We start from the raw sequence: 24,560 nt of genomic DNA, 5'->3' as shown, positions 1-24,560 counted from the left end.
TATTGAGTTCAGTGTTGTTCTTCTGGCTTCCTCTTCCTTTTCCTTTACTTTTGATTTTTTTCTATTAGTTTTTGATGTAAGGATATTTATAGTTTTTCACTGTATAGTTCACATACCATTTATATACCTTCTTAAGCTTTCCAGAGGTAAAGCTCTAAATTCTGGATGATGTTTATTTTTCATAAGACTTGCTTTGAAACTTGCCAGAGGAAGGGAGACTTGATATTATTATTATTAATATTTATTGAACACTCTGAGTGCTTGATGCATCAGTAGACAGAGCCGCTGGAAAATCTTTTCCCTCATTAAGAACAAATTCTCTAATAATAGTTGCATTGCCTGTTAGAAATAGGTAATAGCAATTCTCCATGATTAAAAAAAATGAATCATCATCTGGGAGTACAGTGCACAATAACAATTTAATCATAAACAAATATTATTGCTTTTAAATAAATCTTCATTGCTCTCTTTTGGAAATAAAAATTTAGTGTTTTTAATATAGGAAGAATCTGCAGAATGGCGGCAGTTTCAAGCTGATCTCCAGACCGCAGTAGTCATTGCAAATGACATTAAATCTGAAGCCCAAGAGGAGATTGGTGATCTGAAGCGCCGGTTACATGAGGCTCAAGAAAAAAATGAGAAACTCACAAAAGAATTGGAGGAAATAAAGTCACGCAAGTATGTTCTGAGAAAACTGTTGTGTTCTATGTTTCAGTAGAAAGAACATTTAAATCCCAGTTTTTTTTTTTTAAAGATGTTGACAGACCTTTATTTAATTTATTTATGTGTGATGCGGAGAATTAAACCCAGTGCCTCACACATGCCAGGCAACGCACTACTAATGAGCCACAGTCCCAGCCCTAAATCCCAATTTTGTGACATGGTATTATGGAAAGAACATGAGAGTTGACACTATTGAGTTTAGATCTAATGGAAGTTAATTTTTCTGGTCCCTTATTTATGATACCTGTAAAATAACAGTTTATATGAATCTTTCAGTGTTGTTGTCTGTGTTGATCAATAATCAGTGACTTCCATAGTTGTGTCAACTTAGGGTACAATATAATTCTTCTTTTCCCTAATCCCATGATCTGGCCCTGTTATTTTTCTTCAGACTATAGTCTTGTGACTAGATAGACTAGGTTCCTGATGAGTTCTGCCTCTTAACTAGCTATGATCTTGATCAGCCACCTCAACTTTGCTTAGCCTTAGTTTTTTTATCTTTAAAATGGTGGCAGTATTCTGCTTTGCAGTATTGATGTAATGAGTAAATGAGATAATGCCTGCAAAGTGCTCAGGGCAATGAGCTACAGCCTCTTCAGCTAGTATTTTTGGAAACCCAAGTAAAGAATGCAAAGTAAGTTTCTATCACTCACTCGAGGAATTTTCACTTGTTCTTTTCTGTAACTGCATGAATGTCCATAGTAATGTTGTTTTTCCTCCATGCAACAAACATGGATCATTGGAAACCTATAAAAATTATTGGATGAGGTAGCATCTGTGATGTGCTCTGAGCTCTGCAGTAAGATTCCACCTGAGTGGGGGGATAATAATTTTGTATGTGAGATTATTGTTTAAAATTTATTACTTATTTTGAATGATTTTTATAGGAAAATAATTTTTTAAAAACAGCATATTTTTGGAAATCTATGTTATTTTATTATTACCTAGTCCTAGTGTATCGCCCAAAGACAAGTATTTTTAAGAATCTTTCACTGGCTTAAACAGTTTGAAATGAAGCATTGGATATGGTTTCTCCACTGGTATAAAACTTGTATTGCATTGCTTTTTTTCCTTCCATATGCTGTTAAAGGAACAGCATTATCAGAAATGCCTCATTCAAGGTTATCCTGAGTGACTGCAGATGATGATGATGATGATGATGATGATGATGATTTTGACAGTGGTGAGGTTCAAACCCAGGTCCTTAACTATGTTAGGCAAGTGCTCTACCAATGAGCTACAGCCCCAGCCCTGAAATTCTGCTCTTAAAGGATCATTCTTTTTTTTTTTTTTCCTTCTTCCCCTTGGTACCAGGGATTGCCCCACCCCCACCCCCCGCACTCATATATTTATTTTGAGACATGATCTTGCTAAGGTGTTGAGGCTGGCTTTGAACTTGGGATCTCCCAAGTCACTGAGATTACAGGTGTGCACCACAGCACCTGGCCTTAAAGGATCACTCTCTTGGTTCTCCAAAGCTCATCATATTTATGACATATATGCAATATATATTGTTCAATAAGTATCTCCTGAAAGAGGCATATTATAGAGCAGGGGTTCTCAGAGTGAGTGTAGACTCCTGAGATGCCTGAATACATTTTCATTAAGTATCATTTTCATAATAATACTACTAACAGGTTGTTGACCTTTTTCACTGTGCTGACTTTTACACTGATAATGAAAAGCAGACATAAACTTGATAAATCAAGGCCTTGGCACCAAATTGTACTCCTAGTCATTGAACTTGTCAGCATCACACTGACATTTAAAAAGGAAAAAAAAAAAAAGGAAAAAAGCCCTAAACAAAGCACAATGCAGGTTTAACTTCAAGTTGTCCTTCCTGAAGGAGTAAATTTTTAATTTTACTAAATATCAGTCCTTGAGTTACCCTAGTTTTAACCTGTGTAACAAGATGGGAAGTATCAATAAAACACTTCTACTTTATCTGTGTGTACCCCAGTATGAGATTGCCTTGAGGAGAGCATTATATGGTCATTTTAGTTTAAACTACGTTCTTTCCTTAATGTAGCACCATTTTTTTTTTTTAAGAGAGAGAAGAGAGGAGAGAGAGAGAGAGAGAGAGAGAGAGAATTTTAATATTTATTTTTTACGGCAGACACAACATCTTTGTTGGTATGTGGTGCTGCGGATCGAACCCGGGCTGCACGCATGCCAGGTGAGCGTGCTACCGCTTGAGCCACATCCCCAGCCTAATGTAGCACCATTTTTACTTGAGGTTGACTAACAGAAAAACTATAGGTATTCAGATTTTGATATTTGGTGGGTGTTTCCTTTAAAGGAAAACAACTGACCGTATTTGTTGCCACTGATACATACGGGCTTCAAATGAGTGTTAAGGGGCTGGGGTTGTGGCTCAGCGGTAGAGCGTTCGCCTCACATGTGTGCGGCCCTGGGTTCGATCCTTAGCACCACATAAAAAATAAATAAAGATACTGTGTGTTCATCTACAACTAAAAGAACATTTAAAAAAAAAACAAAAACAAATGAGTGTTAAGGTCTTGGGAAAATTTTGTTTGCCATTGTAAATATGGTGGCTTCCCATATTTAAAGAGTTTTTTGTTTGTTCGTTTGTTTTGAGTGAGATCATTGATGATATTGTATAAAGGCAAGCATTGGGAGAATCTTTATAATACAATGTGCCAGTATTTTCCTTATGTCATATATATTGTTTTAGGATCACGGATGGGTAAAAAGATTCTTTCAAAGAACATGACAGACCAGTGGGTCATAATGGACAAAACTGGAAAATTTCATATGGTTTAAAATTCCACAATGAACTGTGTGTGTGTGTGTGTGTGTGTTGTATTTCTAGGTATCAAACCTAGGGCTTCCTTCATGCTAGGCAAATGCTCTAATATTGAGTTACACCCACATTTCACAGTCAACTTTTAAGTAACTATCAATTGTTGCATTTTAGTTTAGTATCAAAGAATAACCACAGTTATCTAAAAAGGGTTTTTAAATATTCTTTTTTAACCACATTATCTGTTAAAGATCTTCATTTTTTTCTTTTTCTTTTTTTTTTTAAAGAGAGAGAGAGAGAATTTTTAATATTTATTTTTTAGTTTTTGGCGGACACAACATCTTTGTTTGTACGTGGTGCTGAGGATCGAACCCGGGCCGCTCGCATGCCAGGCGAGCACGCTACTGCTTGAGCCACATCCCCAGCCCCCTTCATTTTTTTCATATGTCAATAGATTGAATATGGAAGAAATGAAAATCTAGCTATCTTCTAAGCTAGATATTAGATATTTAAAATATAAAACACTGCTACTCTTATTAATTATTTTGTCTTTAGAAATATAGTTATTTTTCATTATGATTTTTGTATCATGTTAATTAGTCCAGGGTTTACTTTTATGTTTATTTTGTGTGACTGGAGAGACAGTCTTGTGAAGTTGCCCAAGTTGGCTTTGAGGTCCTCCTGCCTCAGCCTCCTGAGTAGCTGGGATAATGAGTGTATGCCACATATTTGGCTTAGATTAATTATGTATTTTATATGCTTTCTATTTTAATTGATTTAATGGAAGTAACTTACATAAACAAAAGCTTTTGGGGGTCCTCAATTATTTTTAGGAGCGGAAAGGGGTTCTCAGGCCAAAAAATTATTATCATTATTATGGATTATTGAAGCTTCTAATCATGATAAGTAGCTACACATATACCTCTGGTACATCTTGAGGCAAAAACAAAACAAAACAAAAAAAAAACCTCAAACTTCCAGAGAGCCAGATGACCAACACAGACAATTTTCCAAAAAACTGATTTGATTTTTGTCCCAATTAGTGTACTTGATAGTTTTATGACATGTGCAAATTCTGCAATTGCAATCTCATTCCAGATGAAAATGTGTGTTAGTCAGCTCAGTGAATTAAGAGGACCAGAAAGGAAATAGCATTGATTTTTCTGATGATTCAGGAATACATCACACTAGAGGACTCAGGTTACTAATATGGGCCTGGGCTTTTTTTTTTTTTTTTTTCCTCCCCTTCTGTAGAAATTCTATTTGTAGGTCTGTTCTGTTCTTTCAGAACATGGGCTTTGGTTTTATTTCTTTGCAATTCCATGTTCAAACACAGCATTTTAAGCTAGAGCCAGCCTAAATTATCTACATGTGCTGGCAAATTCCCAGACTTCTGAGAAGGGCCAGGCATTCCTAGCAGCAGAGAACCAGAGATTCCTAGATCTGAGTCAGGCTGTGGGTAGTCTGCCTCCCATTTTACTGCTAATTGATTACTGATGCCCTCACCTGACACTTACTTACATGAAAATGGAATTTGATGGTAATTTAACTTGCTTAGGATAACTTGATATGAAAATTTTAATATCATTTCCGGGCATTTGTCAAGCAAATGAGAATATTAGACCAGATAATCTACTTTGCTTAACCGATACAGTTGAAACAAAACAAAACTAATGTCTTTTAATGCTTTCAGTTGGGAGAGGGAAAAATGTGTATTTTCTCATACATATGTGCAAATGCTGTATTTCCATATTATTTTTAGGCAAGAGGAGGAGCGAGGCCGGGTTTACAACTACATGAATGCTGTTGAAAGAGATTTGGCAGCCTTAAGGCAGGGGATGGGACTGAGTAGAAGGTCCTCAACTTCCTCAGAGCCAACTCCTACAGTAAAAACCCTTATCAAGTCCTTTGACAGTGCATCTCAAGGTAATTAATTTCATATTTATTGTGCCAGGGGCAGAGGTTCTATTTACTTATCCAGTGTTCTCTGCTGTTATTTGATATTCTTTACCATTCTACTCTCAGTCTAATCAAATTTCAAGTAGTATCAATGAGTTAATATAAGGTGACTTTTCATAGGGAGTTTGGAGTCTTTTGCTTTAGAAATCTTGGTATCCAACTCATCCCTTATTTATGCAAAGATGTATGTCCTTTTTCCCCAGGTGGACCACATGTTCCTGTGACTCAATTATCCTCTTAATGCCTAAAATGTCCAGATGCCTTATGTTAGCTGTTTCCCTTCCTTTGATTTCTTGTTGTATATCCAAATGCTCACTTGACATTGGCACTTGGATGTCTCCTAAAATTTTTTTTTCAGTTTTTGATAGAGCTTTATGTTTATTTATTTATATGTTACATATTTATATATGTTATATAAATGTTATATATGTTATATATATTTATTTATATGTTGTGCTGAGAATTGAACCCAGTGTCTCACACATGCTAGGTAAGCGCTCTACCACTGAGCCACAACCCCAGCCCCTCTCCAGATATTTGTATGTTCAGAATTAAACCTTTGCTCCATGAAATAGCAGCACCATTCCACCCAGTTTTTGAACAAGTATCTGGGAATCTTCCTTAAATTCTTCTTTCCCACCCCCACATCTAATCCAGTCTTAGCAGGTCTCCTTTTGGGTGGCAGAATAGGGTGGGGTTGGCAATACTGAGGATTGAACTCAGGGTCTCATATATTTTAGGCAAGTGCTCATAGCTATATCCCCAGTTTTTTAAAAAATATTTTTTTAATTGTTGATAGACCTTTATTATTTTTTTTAATTTATTTTTTAGTTGTAGTTGGACACAGTACCTTTATTTCACTTATTTATTTTTATGTGATGCTGAGGTCTCACACATTCAAGGCAAGTGCTCTACCGCTGAGCCACAACCCCAGCCCCTAGACCTTTATTTTTAAAATTTATTTATATGTGGTGCTGAGAATTGAACCCAGCACCTCACACATGCCAAGCCACAGCTGCAGCTCCCCAGTTATTTTTTTTAAATGGGGTGTCTGTTAAGTTGCCTAGGTTAACCTCAAACTTGCAATCCTCCAGCCTTGTAATTCTGGGATTACAAGCATGTGCCACTACACCTTAGCAAGTCTTGATCCAGCCTCCAACATGGGTCTCCACTTTTACTTAGTGTGCTTTTCTTCATTTCTAGTGGCACAATCTTTAGTTCAAATGACCATCAATTACTAATTTTAGTGATCATAATTTCCCATTCTATTTCATGGTAGTTTTTTTTTCCTACCTAAAATTGTGTAATTTCCTTATTATAGTTGGAATGAAGTTAAGATCTCAGAATGCCTGCAAGGGTCCACCTCTGCCCATTTCTTCCCTCAAATGGGCTATCCACAATAGCCAAGAGATCTGAAACAACCCAAGTGCTTCCCCTACCCTTACACCCCAACCATACCACAGTTAAGGTTCAGAAATAAGTTGGGTTCTTTTAATAAGTATGAGGTGGATCTTGAAGTACTAATGTTAAAATATACCTGCGATTCTTTATAACAAGTTGCAGACCAGTGTGTTATTTTTTTTGGAACGACACTTTTATTTATATTTGATGTTGAGGTCGAACCCAGGGCTTCGCACATGATAGGCGAGCACTCCACTGCTGAGCCACAACCCCAGCCCCATGTTATTTTGTTTTTTTAAAGCATAGATGGTTATATGTATTTGTATTTAAAGTAAAGAAAGAGGTCTTCAGAACAGCTATTAGTATCTACCTCTGATTAATATAATGGAATAAGATGAAGAGAACTTTTAAAAAATACATTATTTTAAAATAAAATGATAATGGCATGTACACTAAATTATGCAACTATTCACAATATCAACACAAAAAGCCTTTTTTTTTTTTTGTATTGAAGATTGAACTCAGGAGCACTTAACTACTGAGGCACATCCCCAGCCCTTTTTTGTATTTTATTTAGAGACAGGGTCTCACTGAGTTTCTTAGGGCCTTGTTAAATTGCTGAGGCTGGCTTTGAACTCACAATCTTCCTGCCTCAGCCTCCTGAGCCACTGGGATTATAGGTGTGTGCTACTGTGCCTGGCTAACAAAACAGACTTCAATGCAAAAAAAAAAAAAAAAAAAAAAAAAAAGATATATATGCTCTTATACTGATCTTTAACAAATATTTTATAATAAAATTAATCTAAATAGCCCAGCATTTGTACTCCTAGTTATAAAAGAATTGAAAGTAAGTATTTAGACAAATACTTGTATATAAATGTTCACAGCAGTGCTAACCACAATAGCCAAGAGAGCGAAACAACCCAAGTGTTCGTGACTTGAATGAATAGATAAACAAAATGTGATTTTTTCATACAATGGAGTATTAGACAACTCTAAGAAGGAATGAAGTACTGTTACATTCTACAATATAGATATATCTTTACAACATTATGCTAAAGTGAAAAAGCCAGATACAACAGGCCACTTATTGTAAGATTACATTTACATGAAATATGCAGAATAGGTCAGTTTGTAGAGATAAGCAGATTGGGGCTGCTTATTTCTACAAGAGTGAAAGGGTGGAAGGGGAGAATAAGTAGTTACTTTTGAGGTGATGAAATATTTTGGAGCTAGGTAGAGGTGATGGTTGTACAATATTGTGAATGCGCTAAAAGTTACTGAATTGTACATTTAAAAATGGTTAAATTCATGTTGTGCAAATTTTGTCTCAGTTAAAAAAAGAACACCTGCATGCTTTACTTAGTGTGCTTTTCTCCATTTCTAGTGATATGCCTGGGTTCAGTTTGCATTTCTCATTTTGAATTTAATGCAGTTTCAAATGAAAAACCAATTTTATGCAGACTTTATCAGAATTTGTGCTAAGTCCAAGTGTCTAGAAATTAATTAATGAATGAATTAGAAAAAATAAGCTGCTGTGAGTAGCTAAGAGAGGAAGATTATGTAAACAGATAATCATACATCTTTGTGTTAAATGCAAATCAGAAAATACACGTGAAGTGGAGTGATAAGTTCTGTAGGAGGAAGTGAGGCAGGATGAATAGAGGTTCTTCATCCATTTGTTTAATGTGCAGTTGGTGAATGTCCATTACATTCCAGTCCTCTTATCTGAAGCATTTTACAGGTAATATCCTCTTTGGTTTTATTTTCTTTTATTTGCAATGCTGAGCATTGAACCCAGAGCCTTATATATGCTAGGTAAGCACATCAGCCTCTCGTGGGTTTGTTTTTGTACTTGGATTTCATTGGTAAATGGAATACTTTGGCCACTTGATATAATTAAACAGCAAAAATAAAATTATTGGCCTAGGGAAGCAAACAATTCACTGGTGGTAAAAGCACCTGTCTCCTGAGAGACTGTTGTGAGTGTTCAGCATAGGTCAGGCATCAGCTAAGACTGTTTCCAGTGGAATTTGAGAGCTTTGGTTAATCTGGTGAATCCTTAAATGGGGACCAGTTAAGAAAGCTTCTGTGGCACTGTGATTTCTGTTATTTATTGTTTGTTTGTTGTTTTTGTAGTACCAAGCCCTGCTGCAGCTGCAATTCCTCGAACACCTCTGAGTCCGAGTCCTATGAAAACCCCTCCTGCAGCAGCTGTATCCCCTATGCAGGTAAGTGCCTGGGACCACTCAAGTTTCTGGGGGCTTCAGAATCTGAAAGCTAAATCCTTTTCTTCAGAGTCATACACACATGTGTCAGGTGGGCATCTGACTGCTCAGAAGGATGTATTTGGGATCTGTTTTCTAAATACTATGAACATCCTTGAGTAAGATAAATTATGTATATATGTGAATTATGTTATTCTTCTGGGAAACTAAGATGTCTCTTTGAGCATGCAGTTGGCATGTGTAAGCCTGTGCTGCAGGAAAAAAATCACTTAAAAACCTAGTGACTTAAAATGGTAGTTTACTATTTTTCACATTTTTCTGAGTTGATGAGGCAGTTCTTTCCTGGCTGTACCTGGGCTTACTCCTGCAGATTCACTGAGCCAGAGTGTGGGTTGGACTCAGGAGGGCACTGGACTGCTGTCTCCACGTGATCTTTCTTCTCAGGCCCATTCAGCAATATGATTCTCTCCAGCTCCAGGAAGGTAAAAGTGGAAGTTGGCAAAAAGCCTTTGAAGACCTTGGCATGAAGCTTGGACAGTACCACTTCTAGCCTGTTTTTTTGGTCCAAACAGATCACAGGGCCAACTCGGATTCAGAGTGAGAAGGGTCTGTGCCAGGCATGAGTTCAGAGAAGTATGATTCATTGAAGACCAGTGTATCACAGTGTAGCACAAGGACATTGCTGATCCATTATAAGCAAGTTTCAGAAGTTGCTCTTTCTTGCCATTGTGGAAAAACAGACCAGAAACAGGGCAGGTGACTGTTCTCTATGAAGAGACCCTCTCACTGTGCTCTTTATCTGTTCACTTTCAGAAAGTGGCTGAGGTGGAGTATTTCCACATAGGTGAGAGCAGCCAAAGAAAAAATTGCTTTAAATCTGTTATCCTGTGATACGGGGTAGTTTTGGCCACATCTGTTCCCTAAAATAATAGGGCTTGGAAGCTTTTTTCTTTTTGAGTTGAGACTTTAGTGCTGTGTTAACAATTGGCCATGGGTTTTATGAGTGGACTTTTAATTTTAATTTTTTTTTTAATTTTTGTAAAGTTTAGGCATTTGTGATGTTGCAAATCAGTGGCTTTGCATTTGCATGTATGTACAAGATGTCATGTCTTGATGTAAAAGGAATCCAAGGGGAATTCCATATTTCACCTGCAGATTTAATATGCTCCACAAATCAAACTTGTTTTAAAAGCCTGAAGAAATCAGTAAAAGCAAAGTAAAGGTGCCAAATATAGTAAAATAAGATGAAGTTTCTCAAAATAGTTTTTTTCAGTTGAAGTTCAATGTCCAAGGCATCATTCTCTAAATTTTTTTAAAATAAGAAGTAAAAACTCTCATTTTTGTAGCTTATAAAAAGCTAATAATTACAAGCTACACCCACAAGCTTTTTTTAGTTCATGATTAGTTAGCACAGTGCATCTCAAACCTAACTGTATATAAAAACCACATGAAGAGTTTTAAACACACAGATTCCCAGGCTTTAGTTAGTGAACCAGAAATCTCTGGGGTAATGAAGCCGAAGATTGGGATTTTTAGTTTTTCAAAACTCCCTGGTAGAGTGCTACTTCTGGCCATGAGGGACTAACAAAAGCTATTAGTACATAAAACTAGAAAGTAGGACAAAATATAGGAAGTAGTTACTTTCAAACATTGTATAAAAAGCACTAAGGATTATGATCCCTGGAAAGAAAGGTGAAAAACAAGGAAAGTCCTGCTATGGCTCACATTCTTTTCATGTAAGTAATTTCTAGATAGTTGGTGGTGTGGGGAAGATGAACTGATGAGAAATGGAAAAGGGTATCCAATTGAATCTGAGGAGAGATAAATCAATGATCAAGGAGAATGAGATTGCTAGAATTTTCCTGGGAGGAGGGAGCTAATGCAGCAAGGGCTCAGAAATCTGCATAGGCATCCTTCTGAGTTTTTGCCTGAATGCTGTACCACTTAGCTATACCCCCAGCCCTTGTATTATCTATATGCTAGCAAAAACAATTGAAAACTGAAATATTTAGCAGTCAATTTAATGAAATATGTACAAGACCCTCCAGTGAAAACTGTAAAATATTGCTGAGGGAAATTAAAGAAGTAACAAATGTATTGCATTTATGATTGGAAAACTCAATATCATTAATGTCTTATATTCTTCAAATTGGTCTATAGATTGAGTCAATCTCAATTAAAATCTTAGCGTTTTTTGGTACAAATTGACAAGATTTAAATAAATCACATGGAAATCAAAGGGCCTTGCATGTGCAAAGCATGAGAGAAGGGACAAATTTGGAGGAATTGCACTACCTGATTTCAACACTTACTCTATAGTTATGCGATCAATACAGTGTGATACTGTCATTGTGCAGTGAAGACATTAGATCAGAGATTAGTAGAGTCCAGAAGTAGATTAGTTGGTTTTCAACAAAAGTGCCAAAGTAATTTGGTACAAGGGAAGATTCTTTTCAACAAAGGATTCTGGAACAGATATCCATATGGACAAAATGAAATTTATTGTAGACCAAAATATACAAACTAACTCTATTAAACTTCTAGATGAGAACATTAGAGAGAATCTTCATGACCTTTGAGAATACAAAGATTTCTTGTTTAGAACACAGAAAAGCATGAACCATGAAAGCAATTTGATAAATTAGGCATCAGAATTTAAATTGTCTGAAAGGCATTAATAAAATGCAAAAACACAGGCTAGGGATGTGGCTCAAGTGGTAGTGTGCTAGCCTGGAATGTGTGGGCGAGCACCACATAAAAATAAAATAAAGATGTTGTGCCCACCGAAAACTAAAAAATAAATATTAAAAAAAAAAAAGAAAATGCAAAAACAAGTGCTGGTCTGGGGAGAGTATATTGATATTACATTTTTCTGATAAAAGATTTGTATCCGATAAGTAATGAGCAAAAATTTGAAAAAACCTTTCCCAAGAGAAGATATACAAATGACCTTAATATTCACATGAAAGATGTTCAACATCATTAGTACATTTAATGGAAATTAAATCTACACTGGGAATCCCAAACTAAATCATTAAGAATGGCTAAAATTAAGAAGGTTAACAATATCAAATGTGGTCAAGATGTGGAAACGCTGAGCTTCTTTCACATTTCTGCTGGGAGTATGAAATGAGTAGCTTGGTAAAGAAGGTCTGGGGGAAAAGCCAATGGAATAAAACATGAGAAAAAGCACAGATAAAATATTAAATATTCTATAGGTTTAAATGTTTATATGGCTCTCTCTGGCTGCTTGTGTATGCATAAATCTGGAAATGAGGAAGCCAGTGACAAAGCTGTTTGCAGTAGTGCTAAATTAAGGTAACAGGCTCTTTTGGGGCAGTTGTAGGGTTAGCAAGTGAGTGATAGAATTGATCTGTTTGGAACCAGGACATGGCTAAATTAACAAAAGTATAACACGAACGCATCTATATTTTTGTTTGGAACATATTTTTGCATTTAATGAATTGGTATATGATATTTCACAAATTCTTTTTAATCAAAATAATGAAATCATGACCAGAATAACAGTGGTTATGAGGGGTCAGTGGTGTGGGTTCAGGGAGGAAAGAGTTAGGTGTTGACTGTAAAAGGGCCACAGGAAGTATCATTGTGTGGATAGAGATGTTCTGTTTCTTGACTTTGTCAGTATTCTGGTTATGATAGTCTATGCATTTACAAAGTTTTACCATAAGGGAAACTGTAGGAAGAATATACAGATTTTTCAATACTACTTCTTATAATTGCTGGTAAATCTATAAGTATAATAGTTTTATTTTTTTTTAAAAAGTCTGTTGATTATATAATATGCTTCTAGTGTGTGTGTGTGTGTGTGTGTGTTATACCTTACTATAGCGGTATGGAAGGAATTATACAAATTCATAACTATTTATTTGCTCTCCAAGACATTTATTTTCTTTGTGATTTTCAGGCTACATTTGCCTAATTTTTATTGTTTTTTATTTATTCAACATTACTGTTTATCTTATGATTTCAGAGACATTCCATAAGTGGACCAATTTCAACATCTAAGCCCCTGACATCTTTGTCAGATAAGAGACCAAACTATGGGGAAATCCCTGTTCAAGGTACATATAATATATTACAGTATTTAATTTGTGTTTTTGGTTAATTTTTGGATTCTAATGGCTGCTTTGGCTAACTTATTTTTTTCTTTGCTCTTGATATTAGCAAATCTGGTATACATTTTTATCAGAAGTTTCCTTATTACAAGTGGGGGAAATGAGTTATTAATAGATGCAGATTTCACAATAACTTTGTTGTTACATTATAATAGGTGATGGAGAATGCACACTATTACTAGGCACTGTTTTCACAGTTCTTCATGGGATATGTATTATTGTCATTCCCATTTAATAGGCACTAAAAATGAGGCCTGAATAAGGTAAATAACTTGGTTAATGAAGAGTAGTCCTGGAAGCCTCACTCTGAGCCCATTTTCCATCTCCATGCTGCATATTGAAGCTGAGGTTTTAGAGGATTAAGTTCAGCAACTCTTTGGAGCCCGTTGGAAAGGACTTGCCTGTTCTCACACAGATCTTTATGGTAGAGTCCTCACTTGAACCTGTTTCCCTCCTTTTATAGTTTGAACTCCTTTTCTTATTCACACTGCTTGTTCATGTACCAAGGAAAGGTAACATCAGGGCATGGCACTTCATTTGGGGTGGGTTTAGCGCAGCTCCCAGGTGTTCATGTCACTCAGGGCCCAAGAGCTTCTCCGAACATGCTCCAGGCCAGTGATATTCATGCACCGTGAATTTTCCAGGTTGTGAAATTTAGGCTGTGTGGGTGAAACTATAAGGTATCAACAAGTGTCAATGAGAAATCAGCAGGATTGTGAAACACATTCAGTTAAAGAGCTGAGAGGACTGTCTCCTTGAGCTCCATGTAGCACCAGTGCCTAAAGAGTTGAGTTTGGTGATTGAATGGACCCCCATACCTATCAGTCTTGAGTGTTTGAATAAGCTGATTTTGCACATATTGGAAGACAGTGGAGCACAAGATGGTGCTGCTGCCCCTTTTCCTGCACAAAGTCTTGCTTTCTATCCCTGCTTATTGGCTTCTGGTTCATTTGATTAATTGTGACCTGAGCTTTTTTTTCCTCCCCTTAAGAAATCCTCTTGCTCAGGGGACAGATAGTAGAAGGTTTCAAGTCCCCTTTATCTGAACACTCTTCTTTCTTGACATACCACCTCGCAGTGGATCCTCAAAAGATTTATATTTGTGTAGCACAGAATCATTGGCCTCACCATGGCCTGGCCTTTGACCTCTTAATGCTGTACCCTCATCTGTGAATGAGAAGCAGTGATGAATACCTACCTCACAGGTTGCTTAAGTTTTTCTCCCTGTCATCAGACTTTCACCCTTATACTCCACTGATGCTGCTGATGTTGAGGTTTTCAGTGACCACTCCGTTATTACCCAGTCAGCTCTTTATCTTAGTCTGCCAGCAGCATTTGGTACTGTTGAGTGCTCCCTTTTCTGGAACATTCTTTTTGGTTTCACTGACACCACACCTTATATCTCATCCTCTCTCCTAGGCCACTCTTTCTCCATCTTCTATGCTAACTTCTCTTTTTTCCTTGAATTATAAATAGTTGCATGGCCCAGAGCTCATGTCCTAGGCTTTTATTCCTTATCTGTACACATTCTCTTTGCTATTGTCTCCTCTGTCATGGCTTTAAGTGCTAGCTACTTAAAATACTGTCATATTTATGTCTCCAGTCTGTCCTCAGTTGCCTTTCTGGCTTCATTTCTTTCCCTCTCACTCACTCTGCCTAGACATATGGGCATCCTTGCTTCTGTGGGCAGTTAGGAATACTCCTAACTTAGAAACCTTCCTGGCTCTTCTCTTGCTGGGATGCTGCCTGAATGTTTTGATGTCCCTTCCAACTCGACTTCAAGGCTTCACTCAAGTTGTTCCTCCTCAGGGAGGCCCTGCGTTCCAAAGGTAAAGTTGTTAATATGTCTAGATGGCACCTTTCTTCCACATGCCTGTACCCTGCTTGTTCTCTTTATCACTTGTTCCCTTTTAACATCCACATGCTCTGTACCTTTTATTGTATTTCATTCCACTAGATCATAGTTCTGTGTGGTAGGATTTGTCTGTTTTGATCACTGAAGTGTCCTCAACACCTGTAAAAGTCCTAGGCTCTTGATAAACAATTGTGAGATAAGTGAATGAAAGAAAAGCTAAAGCCTTATAAAGTGCTTAGCACAAAAACCCACAGTAAATATCCACTGTTTGGTTTTATTGCAATATTACGAACTTTCAATTAGTAGTACAAATGACTGAGAGTAGTGGGTCATAATAATCTACAAATAAAAGATTTTCAGCAGCTGAGTTTTACAGATTTTTGCTTGCTGCCAGCAAATAGCCCAGAGAAAGCATCCATAAGAGTTGTGTCCTGGGCCTCTTCAAAAAACTGTATGTATTGAAGTCAGAGGTGGAAACCAGTGGCTCAAGAGCATTCCCACTCTGCCTCAAGGAAATATGTCCTGATTTTGTTAATCAAATCAGATATATATATACAAACACACACACACTTTTTTAAATTGTAGATAAACACAATACCTTTATTTATTTTGTGTGGTGCTGAGGATCGAACCCAGTGCCTCACACGAACCAGGCAAGAGCTCCACCACCATGCCATGTTTCTAACCCCTAAAATCAGCCTTTTGATCTGCAGTGAATGCCAGTAATGGTTAGAGCCAAAAGCCAGGCACGCCATGGCCTCTGAGAGTATGTGTAACACTGTGCCATTGCCCTGGAGCCCTGATTCTAGCTTGGCCACAGCTGTGTGGTACTAACCTGAAAAAGCCCCCATCTGGAGGGCTTTGGATAATCCTCAGACATAAGAGAGTATCAAGTCTGGCCTCCCAGCTGGCCTCTGAAGAGGATGATGAGAAATGACTCAGGACTTTACTAACATTGTGAGCCCAGGCTGTAGCCAGCCCTAATTGCCTTCTCTACTCTCACTGCTGTGTTCCCAGCCCATCTTGGTTGGCCACAGCAGGGTGATTTTTATGAGGGATGGTTCCAGCAGTGTTTCTCAAACTTACCTGAGCCACTTCTTAAATAATGGGATCCTAGGTTTTCTTTTACATTATAGACTCTTTAAAGAAAGGGAGGTTGGAAATCCCATTTTCATAAGCACCCAGAGTGATAAACTTGGGAAACTGGGCAAAAAAAAAATTACAGCCATTTAGTTATTTCTGTTACCTTGGCTTTTGTGAGTGGGGAATGAGTGTGGGGCAAAGTTATCAAAGACAGACTAAATGCCTTGAAATTCTAGACTCTCATTTTATTATGCTGTTTGTGTTAATGTTGGTCTCATTCTCCACTCCAGCTTCTTAAAATGTTTTCATGGGGCTTAGTTGGAATATTGTAAATATAGCAGGCAAGGGAATTTTTACCTGGGAAGTTGTCAATACAGTGATCTTTTATCTTAAATAGTGATTCGAGAAAGTAACCACTTACAAAACTGAAAATTAGCAAGTGATTCTTAGCCATAAAAAAGCACTGTGGTTATCCGTACTATGATAAGATAGTAGGATTCCGTGTTCTGTCTTGAACTGCTTTTCTTCCTTGATTGTCTTGTTTATCTTGGTGTACATTTAAAAAAAAAAAAAAAACATAGTCTGTAAAGTTACATAGGCTGTAACTTTAAAAGTTTCAGTGATTTCATTACTAAAATTTTAAAAGGTGCTGTCTCTTATTCCACTTACCCATTTTTTGGTGTGTGTGGGGCACAGGTACTGGGGATTGAACTCAGGGGCACTCATTGACCACTGAGCCACATCCCCAGTCCTATTTTGTATTTTGTTTAGAGACCGGGTCTCACTGAGTAGCTTAGCGCCTCGCCATTGCTGAGGTTGGCTATGAACTCGTGATCCTCCTGACTTAGTCCCCCTCTTCCCCCAAGCCACTGGAATTACAGGCATGCACCACTGTGTTCGGCTCTGCTTAATTAGAGAATTTTGATTTTTTCTGATTAAGTATTGATAGTTTTATTTTTTTTTTTAATCACCATGCCTGTATGTCATTTTCAAGAAAATGTTTCAGACCAGAGAAACCTTGTTATACACGGACTAATCAAATGGCTAGGGTCATGAGTGGTGTCACCTCAGTAATTTGTGAATAGTGTATGAATTAGCATTTATGACTTAAACAGAAAAGCATAGATCTGCTACTATGTAGCAGAGGTTGCTGATACAAACAGTTGAAAAGGTCTTTACTGTCCTCATTTGCACAGTGATCTTATGTGGTATAGAATATTAAGCAGTAATCTCAGTTGGCTGATAGAAGTGGTTGAAGAGCCAGAGATAGCCCCAGTACCAGTGTAGTGTTATTTTCACCTCTCATCAGCTCAGATCTGTAATGACGCTTCAGTCAACTATAGACCACATGTACAACAGTAGCAGTGTCATAGAGCCCAGGAGCATAGTAAGCTATATCATCCATGTTTATGTAAGCATATTTGTACAATAGAAGAAATTTGCCTAACAACCCACCTCTCAGAATATATCTCTGTTGTTTAAGTGATACTTAAATAGATACTCTAGGCAGTTGATTAGTCTGAGTGTTGTCATTATTTATACTGATACTAACCTCTGACTTGTGACTCTTTTTCCAGCTTTCTTTTGGTTGGTGCTTGCATGGCATATCTTTTCCCTTCCTTTTGCTTTTAACTTATCTGTTTTATTGTTTAAATTGGTTTTTTTTAATAGGTAGTTTATAGTTGGGTCTTTTTAATTTATTCTGACAATCTGTCTTAATGGTGCATTTAGACTCTTCACCTTTTAATAGAATTGTTAATATGGTTGGACTAAAATCTACCATCTTGATAAATGCTTCTATTTGACCTGTCCTATTTCTTTATTTATATCCTTTAATAACTTTTTGTTAATGATTACTTTAGGTTAAGGTTCATCAGCATTGGCCTTATTGACATTTTGGGCTTCACAAATCTTGGTTGTGGGAAGTTGTTTTGTACATTGTAGTATGTTTAGTAGTATCCTTGGCCTCTGTCCAATTGGGAGTAAGTACCCATTAGGATACCAGTATCATCCCCATGGTCCCAGCTGGGGCAATATCTCCGTATTGCGGGGGAGGGCACAAAATTACCTTCAGCTGAGAACTGGAAAAAGAAACATGGTTTTCACAGTTTTGTCTAATTTTGGCAGAGAAACCAAATGTGGAATCCTAACTGACTTTGCATATTTTCTGCCTTTTCTATTAGACAGAAAATTACTTTAAATGCTCTAACACAGATAGTTACAGCATCTGTGCCATATTTGAGTACTTTTTAATTTTTATATTATGTTGTGTCTTGGAGTAATGAGTTGGAAATATCCAAAATATGGCTTTTTTCCTTACTTTTTGTATTTTTACAATGTTTTATTGAAAATTGGACATCTTACATAAAAAGTAGATTGGCTTTATGTCTTAGAATAGAATTTTTTTTTTCCTTTTGCTAGGTCTTTTACTGTGTGAGTTTGAGGTAGTTTACTCAGGAGCTAAACTGGGTTAGAGATTTGTTGTTGCTGTGATTACCCTTGGTGTAGAATAGGCTTCCAGTTCTTCTAGTAATATTTTATGTTTAGAATGGGAACTGGGTTTCCAGAGGGATTTGTTGTTGTTATTTTGTTTTGTTTTTAATGTCTTGTCCAATTTCAGCTTTATCCTGCCCCTTGCATTGTGTCCAGGGGAAAGTCTATCTAGTATTCTTGGAACTCTTTCAGCTAACAATTTCCTACTTGTTCATTCATTGGGAACATATTTCCCTTTATAACCTTGATCACATTTATAATAGCTGCTCTAAATTCTTTTCTGCTAATACTTACATTTAGGCCATCTTCAGATAGACTTCTATGTCTTTTAAGTGTAGATCTTTTTTTCCTTTATCTTTGTGTATCTTGCAATTTTAGATTCTATCCTAGGCAATTATAAATCATACATTATAGATATTCTTGATTGTATTACAGTCCTATGTAGCATATTGGTTTTTATTTTAGCAAAAACTCCAAATTCTCTCCTGTAATCGAAATACCTCTCTAGTTTTTTGCCCTTGATATAACTCTTCAAAGTATGAATACATGTGGATTTCAGAGGTCAATGAGAGATTGAAGCAGAGTTTACAAACAAAATTTGGCCTCTTTTTTTGTTATTTTCTGGTAGTTCCTCCACCTTTCACTTTCCAACAACTTTTCAGCAGCTATGGTTTTATGTTCTCTTCAAGGTAATAAGACTGTGACTTTTAACCAAATATTATCTGTCCCAGTTGACCTCAGCTGGAGCCTACATTTATGAAAAAAACAGATTAAAATTAAAAAATAAAATTAGTGAACTCATCCACTGCATTTTCCTTCTTCCATGTGTATACTTCCTTCATTTTCTGTCTACTTTTAGTTTCTCTTTGGTGCTTTTAAACAATTGATTTTCATAGTTTTTCAAGATTTTACAGTTTTCTGCAGGACCATTGTTCCAATTGGAATTCCTCCTCTATATATAGAAGTTAGATATCCAGACTCCTATGTTTGTTTAACTTTAAAAATTAGACAAATGCACCTCTTTTTTGGGGACAGGGAGTATTGGCGATTGAACCCATGAGCATTGGGCCCCTAAACTACATCCCAGCCATTTTATTTTATTAACAGTCTCACTAGGGGCTGGGGATGTGGCTCAAGCGGTAGTGCGCTCGCCTGGCATGCGTGCGGCCCGGGTTCGATCCTCAGCACCACATACAAACAAAGATGTTGTGCCCGCTGAAAACTAAAAAAAATAAATAAATATTAAAAAAAAAAAAAAAAAACAACAGTCTCACTAAATTGTCCAGGCAGACTTTGAGTTTGTGATCCTCCTGCCCTAGCTCCTGAGTAGCTGGGATTACAGGCGTGTGCCACTTCGTGTGGCAAAGACTCCTATTTTAAACCTGATAATTTTCCCTATAAATTTGACTTGACACACAGGGAAGGGACAACTGTACCTATTTATTCCTATGATTTCTAAAATAAGAATTAAATAGCAGACTTATCCACTCATATTATCTCCAGCTGTCTGTTGGAAGTAAACAGAATATATCTCTGGTTACGCCCTTGGGTTTTCTGAGATGCTGTTAGCGCATGCTATTATTGATTATTTCCTTCTTCTATATCTTCCATCTTAACAGGCTCCTTGCTATCATCATATTAAAATGTTCACATTTTTTCTATATTAAAAAAAAAAAAATCTGTAGCTGCGTGCGGTGTCAAACGCCTATAATCCCAGCAGCTCAGGAGGCTGAGGCCAGAGAATTGCTAGTTCAAAGCCAGCATCTGCAAAAGTGAGGTGCTAAGCAACTCAGTGAGACCCTGTCTCTGAGTTTAATACGAAGTAGGGCTGGGGATGTGGCTCAGTGGTCTAGTGCCCCTGAGTTCAATCCCTTGTCTCCCCCCCACCTCCAAATCTGCCTCTTGTCATCCACTATTATACCTTCTCCCTTACACTTGCACAATTTATCACATCTTTCCTATCTGCTACTCAGTCTTCAACACATGCTAATCTTCCGTCTCCACCAATTGCTGTCACCAAGGTTACCTTTGACCCCTGTGTCTCCAAGTACACTCCCTCTTCAACAGCTATTAGCTAATAATTTCCAATATTATACATTTACTTCAGACTTTTTTCTTAGGAACTCTTGCTCTGGTTGCCGACTCCTTATCTCTCCTTATAGATCTCAGAGGTTCTCAAATGCAGCATGTTTGCCTCTACTTTTTCCAAAATACTTCTATCTTTTCTTAGTATAGTAACATCATCCTCCCTACCTCCACATCCACTCAGATAGCAAGTCTGTTGTTGCTACCTTTTAAAAGAATTCTTTAATCTGTTCACCTTACATCTTCACTTGTGTCACCCAAGTCCAAGTCATTGTCATCTGTTTTCTGTACCATCTAACACATTATCTGGCATGAACCTCTTTAATACACTGCAGCCAGAACATTGCTAACCTGATAAAACCTTCATTGTCTCCTCCAAACTCCGCGTAGTTCACCTGCTTGACTTTCCATTGCCTTTGCAGCCTCACCTTGCTCTGTTCTTCCCCATGGCTTCAGAACATCACCATCTTGCTTAACATGTAAATTGGGAACACTTTCCCTTCCAAGCTCTCCTTTGCCTTTATAAATGCAATTAATTATCCTTCCGGTTTCAACTTCACTGTCATTTCCTGAGCAGGCCTTTCGGGACCTTCCCTGAAGACTAGTTGTGTCATCCACTGGGTTCCTAAAATCCCTCATGAATTGTTAGATGTCTGGCTTCATCTGTAGACTTAAGTTCAAGAAGGCAAGTTTCTTATTTCCTTTCTTCCTTTCTCTGACCTTTGTACTCAGTCCAGTGCCTGGAAAATAGTGGACACCCAAATGATTTTTGTTTAATAAATGAGTTAAGATAAGAATAGTTCCATAAGGCAATAGAATAGAATCTATTACTGTAAAATGTAATGCACTAATCTTATTTCCTGAAGAGAGCTAAACTGACAGTTTGACATGAAGACAGAAACCAGCCTGTTCACTGCAGAAGTAAATGGTCCTGTGTTCTTACTGTGACAAGTGCCTCTGGGCAGCTTTGATTCTCAGTGAAAATACTTCATGAAATAAATGGCAACAGACTGTTTTGTGACTGTTGCAAGTTTCAGGTAGTTTTGGGGGACTATGTACTAGGTTTGGAACCCAGAGCCTCATGTGTGCTAAGCATCTGCTCAACCACTGAGCTATACCCCAGCTCTACCACAAGAATAACCTGTTTGGACTTCCAGTACATTTTTAGAAAGTTTAGCTGTTGGACTATGGCAGGGACTATCTGCCAAATTGAAACAGACATGGATGGATCCTTAGCAGATGTGCAGTAAAAAAAGACTGAACTAGAATTAGACATTGGATACAGATATCAACAATAAATTTTGTGAACATGTTCCCAATCATGTGCCTTTAAAGTATATAGTAAAAGAGAAAAGATTGAATAAGGCAACTTAGACACACTTTCCATGTGGATAATGACCTAGGTTTTTGGTTTGTCTGTGAGCGAGCGGAAGGGCTCTCTACCACTAAGCTACATCTCCAGCTCTTTTTATTTTTTTGTTTTGAGACAGGATCTCACTAAATTGCCCAGACTGGCCTTGAATTTGCAATCCTCCTGCCTCAGTCTCCCAAGTACACAGGCATACAATTTATCTGTCTTTTTAAAATATATATATTTATTTTTTGTAGTTGTAGTTGGACACAACAACTTTATTTTATTTATTTATATGTGATGCTGAGGATCGAACCCAGGGCGAGTGCTCTACTGCTGAGCCATAACCCCAACCCCTATTTGTCTTTTTGATCTTTGTTTTCACTTTCTTAATTTTCTGTGTTGTTCTTTGGAAGACTAAGATTTTTAGGGAAATAATCCCCTAGTTTCAAAATTGTAGAATGGAAGTTTTGATTAAATTTAAAATGTTGATTTCTGTTCCTGCTATTTCCGTGTTCTACTAACTTTGTTTTGTCTGTCAGACTTTGTGCATAGTATGTTCTTCCTGTAAGGATAAATGCCAACTGTTGACAAGGTTCAGGATTCTGATTGATGCTTGCTTTTTCTCTAACTTATACCTTTGCTCTGATTTTTATCTGGATGAAATATAGTCCCCCAACCTTCTCAACTAATAAGGCCCAGCTTAATGCCATTATGTTTTGAAGCCTTCTCTGCTGCTAAAAACAAAAGGAATGGCTTTTCCCTCTGTGGTTTGACAGCACGTTACCATCCTGATATTCTGATTATCCTATCCAGACTTGTCTATGGCTATACATATAGTGTATATACATAGTGTCCCTACTAATCATAGGCACATAGGGCAAGATTTTATTAAGTTTGTGCCTTAGACCTAGATCTGATAGGGAATATCTAAATTTTTGTTGAATTGCATTGAAAAGGTAAATGACAAGGACTTAGAAACATTCATCTATATAGAGAGCTCATCCCTAGAAATAAAATATTGAAATTAATGATTTACCATGTTCCCTATCTACATTTTAGATTGTTGGAGTGCTTTGGATTAGGAAGAAGAATGAACTAAAACTCTTCCTTATACCTATATTACTTCAATGTTCAGCATCAGATTTGTTTATTGTGATCCTTTCCCCTTTTACAGAACATCTATTAAGAACATCTTCAACCAGCCGACCTGCTTCTTTACCAAGAGTACCCGCCATGGAAAGTGCCAAGACTATTTCGGGTAATGACTTTTATCTGATTTTTCTTTTAAAAGACTTCCCCAGAAGTATTTAATAGTATAATAGATGACATGTTGAAAATATAGCTTCATGTAGAGTTGCTAGAGTTCAAAGTACACCAAAATTTTTTTTGGAAGCTAAGCTTTCCAGTGTGGTAAAACCATCATATAATGATGAATTTGATGGTCTTTATTTGTCATCTGAACCTAACTCTCCCGTTTATCAATTGTTTATATTATTTTTCCTCATGGCCTTAACACTTAATAGCTTGACTATAAATGGGACCATAAAAGAAGAAATTCCTATAACTCTGCCTCAGTACAGTTAATGCCCTCCTTGTATATGAAGTGAGCTTTGTACAGCTTCCTTCTTCCCTTCCTCCCTCTTTTTTTTTTAAATATTTTTTTAGTTGTAGATGGACACAATATCTTACTTTATTTATTTTCTTTATGTGGTGCTGAGGATGGAACCCAGTACCTCACATGTGTGAGGCAGGTGCTTTACTACTGACTCACAGCCCCTCCCTTCCTCTTAATATGACATGTGGATCAGGACTTTGTATAGTTCTCATTATACCATAGCTAAGTTGTTAAACTAGTAGGAAAGTTCTGTGATCAGCTAATATTACTATCCCAAGGCCTTTTTCTGTATGTTTTTCTTATAACAGAATTCTTCAGATTCTTTCACAATCTGTTTTCTCTATTTTATGGAAAATTTTGAGAGGTTTTCTCTTTCGGTTTCCTAGCATACCACTTAAAAGAAGCTACTGGTTTAAGACATAAAAAGAGCTGGGGGAAAATGAGTAATTATAATATTATGCCAGAAATATATAAGCATTTTATTCTAAAATCATATAATAGTAGAAAGCATCTGTCCCCTTCGGATGTTTAAGAGGATAGCTTTATTAATGCAGAATTATATGCTGCTGTGGTATCTTAAAATCATCAATAAAAGTGTTATCTAATAAAAGAAGGACAGTTTTTACAAATTGTGAGGAAAATATGACTGTTATATAACATTGGTTGCATTAAAATTAGCTCAGGAATGTTACAGTTAATGGCTCTTGTGGCCCCATCCTCTTCTGAGGTTAAAGAGGACTGTCTGAGGTCAGGGACTTGGGTGCTTCCCTTGTCACTGTGCTCAGCCTGGTATCCTCAGCATCCAGCAGTGCCAGTGTTGTGCCCAGTGCCACCCTGGTAGACAGTGGCTTTTGTTGCAGC

At 37.1% G+C, this 24,560-nt stretch overlaps 1 protein-coding gene across 7 annotated transcripts in view; it reads left to right on the top strand.

Moving 5' to 3' along the window:
* SPECC1L (sperm antigen with calponin homology and coiled-coil domains 1 like) overlaps positions 1-24,560 on the top strand; it is a 146,100-nt gene that overhangs the window by 70,971 nt on the left and 50,569 nt on the right. For 6 of the 7 annotated variants that reach the window (XM_081287184.1, XM_081287186.1, XM_081287185.1 and 3 more), the window contains 5 exons: positions 503-678; positions 5,250-5,413; positions 8,987-9,078; positions 13,070-13,160; positions 23,259-23,342. In XM_081287184.1, the coding sequence (XP_081143310.1) occupies positions 503-678; positions 5,250-5,413; positions 8,987-9,078; positions 13,070-13,160; positions 23,259-23,342 (607 nt within the window). Of the gene's footprint in view, positions 1-502; positions 679-5,249; positions 5,414-8,986; positions 9,079-13,069; positions 13,161-14,907; positions 15,044-23,258; positions 23,343-24,560 lie in introns of those variants that run through there. The other variant, XM_081287190.1, reaches the window with a different exon arrangement.

The sequence above is a fragment of the Spermophilus citellus genome, assembly GCF_964194105.1.
Source record: "Spermophilus citellus genome assembly, chromosome: 3".
Taxonomy (NCBI): Eukaryota; Metazoa; Chordata; class Mammalia; order Rodentia; family Sciuridae; genus Spermophilus; species Spermophilus citellus.
This window is presented reverse-complemented; position numbering and strand designations above follow the sequence as displayed.